Source organism: Myxine glutinosa, chromosome 7 (genome assembly GCF_964187855.1).
Source record: "Myxine glutinosa chromosome 7, kmMyxGlut1.1, whole genome shotgun sequence".
Taxonomy (NCBI): domain Eukaryota; kingdom Metazoa; phylum Chordata; class Myxini; order Myxiniformes; family Myxinidae; genus Myxine; species Myxine glutinosa.
The window spans coordinates 16,237,544-16,247,925 of record NC_136267.1 but is presented as its reverse complement, the minus strand read 5'-3'; the positions used below and the strand labels follow the sequence as shown (position 1 = coordinate 16,247,925).

Here is a 10,382-nt window from a genome sequence, read left to right as displayed (position 1 = left end):
TGTGGTTCTGCCGCCATCTTGTAAAAACCAAAAAACTTTGCACCTCCATATCTCCGAAAGTGCTGAATAGAAAAAATTGAGACATGGCTCATTGTAAAGAACTCTCCATGGGGAATAAAATATGTTAATGATGACATCATAGGTCACGTGGTTCGGCCGCCATATTTGTCCTAAATGGCCGATAAAAAAGTAAATTCCGGCAAGTCCTCGGTCTCTGACCGATTTTTCATTTGTCTGTTTGTCACCGGCCTACAGATCACAATTTTCAACCGATCTTCACGAAACTTCACTAAATGGTAGAGTTCGTCAAAAGCAAGAAGCCTATTGTTTTTGGGGTCAAAAGTTCAAAAGGTCAACATAGGCCAAAGGTCACCAACTTTGCTAAATTTCTAAAATCCTCAATTTTCATCCGATTGACCTGAAATTTGAAGAGGACTTACATATCTGGTCACTGAATTCAACCACCAAGTATTTTTGAGGTCAACATAGGCCAAGTTTTTAAAATCCTCAATTTACATCCGATTAACTTGAAATTAAACAGCATTTTCACATTGTGTCACTGAATTGGGAAACCAACGATTTTTTAGGTCAAAATATCACAGGTCAACTCAAGGTCAAACTTCTAAAATCATCGTTTTTCATCTGAAAAATCGTCACTTTTCATCCTGTTGACCCGAGCTTTGATCAGTATCGCAATTTTTAATCTTCATGAAATGGACAATTTGCTGTATCGATGGAAAACTTTGGGGGGGGGGGGGGGGGGTATTTTGCAAGTATCGTGCAACGCATGACGTCGTCTTGTTTGTTTGTTGATCATCAGTCACGCTTCATTTGTTTGTTGCAAGACCAGGGAACATCCTCGCATGGGAAACTATTTTTTGTCACTAAATCGAATTTTGTTTAAAATAAAAGTGAAAGTATTTTGTTGAACTATTTTCGTGACAACAACTGTGAAGCTTAATTCACATAAACAAAGCATCTCATGTAATAAATTATTAATGCGCAACGTATATGTTTTGTTCACTATGAGTTTTTAACTCGGCAACTATCCTTCTTTAGGAATACAATGAAATATAACTTAGAAACGATACGAACAACAACTTGAAGCAATCTAAAGTGACGCACATTTCACGACGTAAAGCAAGCAGCAAACACTGATTTAAAGGCTTGTTTATTGGGGCGGAGCGAACAACCCCGAGTGCGCGTTCTCCTCTTACACATAAACCGCTTACGGACGGATATGTGACCGGAACGGAAGAACTAATCGCAACGATTCCTGTTCGCGTCGGTAAAAGTCCAGAGTTTTACAAACCGGAAGAGAGAATGTTTTTGGCGTGCCCCACTTCCGGTAATGACGGCAGCGCGTCCTGTCTGCGCGATCGCACGTCCGAAACTGCATGAGATTGGCGTCGTGTGCTTGACGTCGCGGACCGCGGGAGTTATCGGACATCGACACGCGATCGTGCTCGGGGACACGACCATCGACGGGTGGACTGCGCGCGGATCCCGACGGCATGGCGAACTCGACGCGCGCAGGACGTGAGCTGCTGAATATGCAGGAGGGGGAGGACTTGGAGGGGGGGGGGGGGGGGGTAGGACACGAGGAGGGTACACGAGGAGGAGGGTACACGGGGAGGAGGACACGGGGAGGGGGGACACGGGAGGGGGCAGGGGTACACGGGGAGGGGGGCGGTGGGTAACACGGTGATGGGGCTGGAGGTAACACGGGAAGGGGGGTGGGGAGCACACGAGGAGGGGGGTACACGGGGAGGGGGGACACGGGGAGGGGGGCAGGCGGACATGGGGAGGGGCGTGGGTACATGGGGAGGGGGTGGGGGTACCACGGGGAGGAGGGCACACGGGGAGGAGGATGACACGGAAAGGGGGGCGGGACACGGAAAGGTGGGGGGGATGCGAAAAGGGGGAGGGACACGGAAAGGGGGAACACGGAAAGGGGGGCACGGGTAGGCGGGTACATGGTGACGAGGGGGACACGGGGAGGGGGGTGACACAGGGGGAGGGACACGGAAAGGGGGAACACGGAAAGGGGGGCACGGGTAGGCGGGTACATGGTGACGAGGGGGACACGGGGAGGGGGGTGACACGGGGAGGGGGGCACGGAAAGGGGGGTACACGGTGATGAGGGGGACACGGGGAGGAAGGGGACACAGGGAGGGGGGTACACGGGGGGGAGGGGGACACGGGGAGGTGGGGGACACGGGGAGGCGGGGGACACGGGGAGGGGGAGGACACGGGGCGGGGGGGAGGACACGGGGAGGGGAGTACACGGGGGGGAGGACACGGGGAGGGGGAGGACACGGGGAGGGGGAGGACACGGGGAGGGGGAGGACACGGGGCGGGGGGGAGGACACGGTGAGGGGGGGGACACGGGGAAGAGGGGGACACGGAGAGGAGGGGGACATGGGGGAGGGGGTTGCATAGTTCATATGGGGGCTTCGAGCGATTGTGAATATTTATGAGCGCCGTGCGTAGTCATGGAAACGCGTTGAAAGACCACGGTCTGCTGTTGATGTTTTATCCGCTGAAAGACCACGGTCTGATGTTGATGTTTATGTGCGATCGGGGTGAGGCAGCCCCTCGTGTGGATCCTGACCTCCCATTAACTCTTATTGTGCCCCTAAACCTTCGTTTCCCTTTCTCCCCCAAAACCTTCGTGCGATCGGCGAAAGACTTTCCCGTTAACCCCCATGAAGGAGTAAGGTTTCCGCAGCACAATTGTTAGAACATTACCTGTACGTCCGAGTATTACACGTGCGAGGGACTAATAGTCATCCGAATATCCTCCACCTTGGTCCAGGTATCCAAGTACTAAGGTCCATCCGAATATCCTCCACCTTGGTCCAGGTATCCAAGTACTAAGGTCCATCCGAATATCCTCCACATTGGTCCAGGTATCCAAGTACTAAGGTCCATCCGAATATCCCACACCTTGGTCCAGGTATCCAAGTACTAAGGTCCATCCGAATATCCTCCACCTTTGTCGAGGTATCCAAGTACTAAGGTCCATCCGAATATCCTCCACATTGGTCCAGGTATCCAAGTACTAAGGTCCATCCGAATATCCTCCACCTTTGTCTAGGTATCCAAGTACTAAGGTCCATCCGAATATCCACATTGGTCCAGGTATCCAAGTACTAAGGTCCATCCGAATATCCCACACCTTGGTCCAGGTATCCAAGTACGAAGGTCCATCCGAAAATCCTCCACATTGGTCCAGGCATCCAAGTACTAAGGTCCATCCGAATATCCCCCACATTGGTCCACTAGTCCAGGTATCCAAGTACTAAGGTCCATCCGAATATCCCCCACCTTGGTCCAGGTATCCAAGTACGAAGGTCCATCCGAATATCCTCCACATTGGTCCAGGTATCCAAGTACTAAGGTCCATCCGAATATCCTCCACATTGGTCCAGGTATCCAAGTACTAAGGTCCATCCGAGGGATGGCAAACACATTGATGAATCATTCAGCCTGTGAAACACCAGGATGGTAGTTTGTAGCTCGGTCGGGATTCGAACCCAGGTTAGACAGCCGAGAGTTGAGTGTGTTTGGTTTGGCAAAGCCATGTTTACACCATCTGTAAATGTACATGTTCATATCGTACATCCAATGGAGTAATGGCTTCTCATATGATGGCCTATTCAAACATCATGTTCTAGAATCTAGATGGTGTATACTGTATAGCATGTTATGTATAACATGTGGTGTATAACATGTGGTGTATAGCATGTAGTGTATAGCATGTGGTGTATAACATGTGTATAACATGTGGTGTATAGCATGTGGTGTGTAACATAGTTATGTATAACATGTGGTGTATAACATGTGGTGTATAACATGTGGTGTATAACATGTGGTGTATAGCATGTGGTGTATAACATGTGGTGTATAGCATGTGGTGTATTGCATGTGGTGTATAACATGTGGTGTATAACATGGTTGTGCATAACATGTGGTGTATAACATGGTTGTGCATAGCATGTGGTGTATAACATGTGGTGTATAGCATGGTGGTATAAAACATGGTGGTATAAAACATGTGGTGTACAACATGGTAGTGTATAGCATGTGGTGTATAGCATGTGGTGTGTATAGGTATAGCATGGTGGTATCAAACATGTGTATAACATGTGGTGTATAACATGGTTGTGTGTAGCATGTGGTGTATAACATGGTTGTGTGTAGCATGTGGTGTGTAACATGGTAGTGTATAGCATGTGGTGTATAACGTGTGGTGTACAACGTGTGGTGTACAACGTGTGGTGTATAGCATGGTAGTGTATATCATGTGGTGTATAGCATGTGGTGTATAGCATGTTGTGTATAACATGGTAGTGTATAGCATGTGGTGTATAGCATGTGGTGTATAGCATGTGGTGTATAGCATGGTGGTATAAAACATGTGGTGTATAACATGGTTGTGTGTAGCTTGTGGTGCATAGCATGTGGTGTATAACATGGTTGTGCATAGCATGTGGTGTATAACGTGTGGTGTATAGCATGTGGTGTATAACATGGTAGTGTATAGCATGTGGTGTATAACATGGTGGTGTATAGCATGTGGTGTATAACATGGTGGTGTATAGCATAGTGGTGTGTAGCATGGTGTGTAACGTGGTGTGTAGTGGTGCATAGCATGTGGTGTGTAACAATGTGGTGTATAATACGATGGTGCATAGGAAGGTGGTGTGCAACGTGGTGGTGCGTAGCATGGTGGTGCATAACATAGTGGGGCATAGCATGGTGGTGTGTAACGTGTTGTGTAGCATGGTGGTGTGTAGCAATGTAGCATGGTGGTGCGTAGTATGGTGGTGCATAGCATGGTGGTGTATAACATAGTGGTGTGTAGCATGGTGGTTGGTGGTGTGTAACAATGTGGATTATAATACGATGGTGCATCGGAAGGTGGTGTGTAACATGGTGGTGCATAACATAGTGGTGCATAGCATGGTGGTGTATAACATAGTGGTGTGTAGCATGGTGGTGTATAACATAATGGGGCGTAGCATGGTGGTGTGTAACGTGTTGTGTAGCATGGTGGTGTGTAGCATGGCGGTGCATAGCATGGTGGTGTATAACATAGTGTTGTGTAGCATGGTGGATTGGTGGTGTGTAACAATGTGGATTATAATACGATGGTGCATAGGAAGGTGGTGTGTAACATGGTGGTGCGTAGCATGGTGGTGCGTAGCATGGTGGTGCATAGCATGGTGGTGTATAACATAGTGGGGCGTAGCATGGTGGTGTATAACATAGTGGTGCGTCGCATGGTGGTGTATAACATAGTGGTGCATAGCATGGTGGTGTATAACATAGTGGGGTGTAGCATGGTGGTGTGTAACGTGTTGTGTAGCATGGTGGTGTGTAGCATGGCGGTGCATAGCATGGTGGTGTATAACATAGTGGTGCATAGCATGGTGGTATATAACATAGTGGTGTGTAGCATGGTGGTGTGTAACAATGTGGATTATAATACAATGGTGCATAGGAAGGTGGTGTGTAACATTGTGGTGTATAACATAGTGGTGCATAGCATGGTGGTGTGTAATGTGGAGGGTTGCATGGTGGTGTATAACATAGTGGTGCATAGCATGGTGGTGTATAACATAGTGGGGTGTAGCATGGTGGTGTGTAACGTGTTGTGTAGCATGGTGGTGTGTAGCATGGCGGTGCATAGCATGGTGGTGTGTAACGTGTTGTGTAGCATGGTGGTGTGTAGCAATGTAGCATGGTGGTGCGTAGTATGGTGGTGCATAGCATGGTGGTGTATAACATAGTGGTGTGTAGCATGGTGGTTGGTGGTGTGTAACAATGTGGTGTGTAGCATGGTGGTTGGTGGTGTGTAACAATGTGGATTATAATACAATGGTGCATAGGAAGGTGGTGTGTAACATTGTGGTGTATAACATAGTGGTGCATAGCATGGTGGTGTGTAATGTGGAGTGTAGCATGGTGGTGCGTAGGTAGGTGGTGTATAACACGGTGGTGTGTAGCACGTTGGTGTTTAATATGATGGTGGTGTGTAACATGGTGGTGCGGAGCATGGTGGTGTGTAACGTGGTGTATAACGTGGTGTGTAACGTGGTGTGTAGCATGGTGGTGTGTAACATGGTGGTGTGTAACATGGTGGTGTGTAACATGGTGGTGTGTAGCATGGTGGGGCGTAGCATGGTGGGGCGTAGCATGGTGGTGTGTAACATGGTGGTGTGTAACATAGTGGGGGCGTAACATGGTGGTGTGTAACGTGGTGTGTAACATGGTGGTGTGTAACATGGTGGTGTGTAACACAGTGGGGAGTAGCATGGTGGTGTGTAACGTGGTGGTGCATAGGTGGTAGGTGGTGTATAACACGGTGGTGTGTAGCACGTTGGTGTTTGATATGATGATGTGTAACATGGGGGTGTGTAACATGGTGTATAACATAACGGTGCTACGTACCATTTTACCGTAAAGGTACAATGCAGTTGGTTCAAGTTAAATCTGAACGCACAACTCAAATGCATCAATTTGCCTATTCATGACGCCATGATGAGCTGGGATTGGCAGATCTTCCTCTGGGTGTGTGCGCGATCGAACTTATTTGCATATATATGAGGATCACGTTAGCTCTGAGCCATGCGGGGAGCGTGGTGTGGTTGGGATGGGTCATGGGTGTGGTTGGGATGGGTCATGGGTGTGGTTCGGATGGGTCATTGGTTTGGTTCGGATGGGTCATGGGTGTGGTGGTTAGGATGGGTCATGGGTGTGGTGGCTATGATTGGTCATTGGTGTGTTGGTTATGATTGGTCATTGGTGTGGTGGTTAGGATTGGTCATTGGTGTGGTGGTTATTACATTGGTCGATAGGGTTCCACGCAAAGTATTGACATGGGCAATGAGGAAGTTAGGAGTGGAGGAATGGTTGATCAGAGTAGTGATGGCAATGTACAAAAGAGCGCGCACAGCTGTAAGGACGAAGGACGGGAACAGTGGTGAGTTTGAGGTGAAGATGGGAGTGCATCAGGGGTCGGTACTAAGTCCACTACTATTTGTAGCTGTGATGGAGGTGCTGGCTCAGAACGTAAAGGAGGGTTTACCGTGGGAGTTGTTGTATGCAGATGATCTGGTGTTGATTGCGGAAAGTATGGATGGACTGAAGGAAAAGATGAACAAGTGGAAGGAATGTATGAAGACAAAAGGTCTGAAGGTGAATATCGGAAAGACGAAGGTGATGGCAAGTGGTAAAGCATGTGGTGAGGTGGAAAGAACTGGGAAGTGGCCGTGTGCTGTGTGCAGGAAGGGTGTCGGAGTGAACTCCATTCAATGTACAATGTGCGCTGAGTGGGTTCATCAAAAATGTAGCGGTCTGAGAGGGTCATTAACCAGTGTGGCAGCTACATTCAAATGTAAGGTGTGCACAGAGGGAGCTGCAGATGGAGAAAATGTTGAGTTGGATCTTGGAGACGGCGTGAAGCTGGAAGGTGTGAAAACATTTTGTTGCCTAGGAGACATGCTGAATGGAGAAGGTGGATCAGACTCGGCAACAGTTGCTAGAGTGAGATGTGCAAGGAAGAAGTTTCGGGAACTGAGTGGCGTGCTGATGAGGAGGGGAGTGTCGTTGAAGCTGAAGGGAAAGGTGTATGCTGCATGTGTTAGAAGTGTTATGATTTATGGGAGCGAGACATGGGTAATGAACGTAGAGCAGCAACGAAGGCTGGAAAGGGTGGAAATGCGAATGGTTCGGTGGATGTGCGGAGTATCGTTGAGAGAGAGGAAGACAAATGATGAATTGCGAAAGATGATGGGAATAGAGCCTGTGATTGATGCTGTGAAGAGGAACAGGTTGAGATGGTTTGGTCATGTGTTGAGGAAGGATGAAAGTGACTGGTTGAGAAGAGTGATGGAAATGAATGTAGAAGGAAGTAGAGGACGGGGAAGACCGAGAAAGACTTGGCTAAATGTGGTGGAAGAAGAAATGCGGGCAAGGGGGTTAACAAGGAGAGATGCAGAAAATAGGGCAAGATGGAGAAGATTGTCATGGGGGACCGCAAGGCTAACCCCCGCTCTAGCAGGGAAAATGGCCTTAAAATGCATGTTGTTGTTGTTGTTGTATTGGTGTGGCCGTTAGGATTGGTCATTGGTGTGGTGGTTAAGATTGGTCATTGGTGTGGTGGTTAGGATTGGTCATTGGTGTGGTGGTTAGTATTGGTCATTGGTGTGGTGGTTAGGATGGGTCATTGGGGTGGTGGTTAGGATGGGTCATTGGGGTGGTTAGGATGGGTCATTGGGGTGGTTAGGATGGGTCATTGGTGTGGTGGTTAGGATGGGTCATTGGTGTGGTGGTTAGGATGGGTCATGGCCAATGCGGTTTGGATGGGTTATTGGTGTGGTTAGAATGGGCAATGTGTGTGGTTGGATGGGTCATGAGTGTGGTTGGGATGGGTCATGGCTGTGATTAGGATGGGTCATGGCTGGTGTGGTTAGGATGTGTCATGAGTGTGGTTAGGATGGGTTATGAGTGTTGTTGTGATGGGTTATGAGTGTGGTTATGATGGCTCATGGGTGTGGTTAGGATGGATCATGAGTGTGGTTGGGATGGGTCATGAGACTGATGGTTCCACCTGTCCATTGATAACAACATGGCTTCACATGTGGTGTATGTGTACTTCATCTATTTCATAATGGTATAAAATACCACGAGCTTGGCTCTTATAACCGTTGTACGTCCTTTTTATCACGTTCATTGTGTACAATATTGTACAATCCGCATCCATTCCCAACGTGGTTCGACCGTTCGACATCCATTGAACCCCATCCAAAGCGATCGCACTCCTGGGTCAACCTGTTCCGAGCCGTATACGTGGTCGCACCTGCAGGAATTTCATAAATGGCAAACTTACCTGTTTTAACACCTGTATGGTCGGCAGTCCCTGTGCTGTCTGGGACCAGGTTCAGCTGCAGGTGCATGAGACCCTGTAGTGCAAGGCGACCTCATGGTGGTTCGATGTCCATGTGAAACTTTAAAAGGAACATTTTGATAATTTGCATAAAATGTGCGTTAAATTCCATTGTTTGGATGTTTGATGGTTTAAAGTGCGTTGTGCTGAGTTGAGGGGGCGGAGCGGGGGGCGGGGAGACGGTGGGGGTTGGGGAGGGGTTGAATGCAAATGAGGCCTTGATATGCAAATGAGGCCTTGATATTCAACGCTTTGGTATTTTATGTAAATTTCCGCAGCCAATTTAAATCCTTGGATTCCCAGGATTTACATAGTTGTCTCCCATTCCCCGCACTCATCCCGATTCCACCCGCGGTCTTCCTTCTGTCACTCACCCTACTATCCCCACCACTCGTACTACCATCCCCACCACTCGCCCTACCATCCCCACCACTCGTACTATCATCCCCACCACTCGCCCTACCATCCACACTACTCGTACTACCATCCCCACCACTCGTACTATCATCCCCACCACACGCCCTACCATCCCCACCACTCGTACTACCATCCCCACCACTCGCCCTACCATCCCCACCACTCGCCCTACCATCCCCACCACTCGCCCTACCATCCCCACCACTCGCCCTACCATCCCCACCACTCGCCCTACCATCCCCACCACTCGCCCTACCATCCCCACCACTCGCCCTACCATCCCCACCACTTGCCCTACCATCCCCACCACTCGCCCTACCATCCCCACCACTCGCCCTACCATCCCCACCACTCGCCCTACCATCCCCACCACTCGCCCTACCATCCCCACCACTCGCCCTACCATCCCCACCACTCGCCCTACCATCCCCACCACTCGCCCTACCATCCCCACCACTCGCCCTACCATCCCCACCACTCGCCCTACCATCCCCACCACTCGCCCTACCATCCCCACCACTCGCCCTACCATCCCCACCACTCGCCCTACCATCCCCACCACTCGCTCTACCCATCCCCACCACTCGCTCTACCATCCCCACCACTCTCTACCCATCCCCACCACTCTCTACCCATCCCCACCACTCGCTCTACCCATCCCCACCACTCGCTCTACCCATCCCCACCACTCGCTCTACACATCCCCACCACTCGCTCTACCCATCCCCACCACTCGCTCTACCCATCCCCACCACTCGCCCTACCATCCCCACCACTCGCCCGACCATCCCCACCACTCGCCCTACCATCCCCACCACTCGCCCTACCACCCCCACCACTCGCCCTACCATCCCCACCACTCGCCCTACCATCCCCACCACTCGCCCTACCATCCCCACCACTCGCCCTACCATCCCCACCACTCGCCCTACCATCCCCACCACTCGCCCTACCATCCCCACCACTCGCCCTACCATCCCCACCACTCGCCCTACCATCCCCACCACTC

At 50.0% G+C, this 10,382-nt stretch overlaps 1 protein-coding gene across 2 annotated transcripts in view; it reads left to right on the top strand.

Annotated features, from left to right (window-relative positions):
- Positions 1-1,211: 1,211 nt before the first annotated feature.
- The window catches only part of LOC137431003 (uncharacterized), a 56,527-nt gene continuing 47,356 nt past the window's right edge, over positions 1,212-10,382 (top strand). Inside the window, exon 1 of one of the 2 annotated variants that reach the window (XM_068121853.2) lies at positions 1,212-1,539. In XM_068121853.2, the coding sequence (XP_067977954.2) occupies positions 1,515-1,539 (25 nt within the window). In that variant the 5' untranslated portion in view covers positions 1,212-1,514. The remainder of the gene's footprint in view (positions 1,540-10,382) is intronic. The other variant, XM_068121854.2, reaches the window with a different exon arrangement.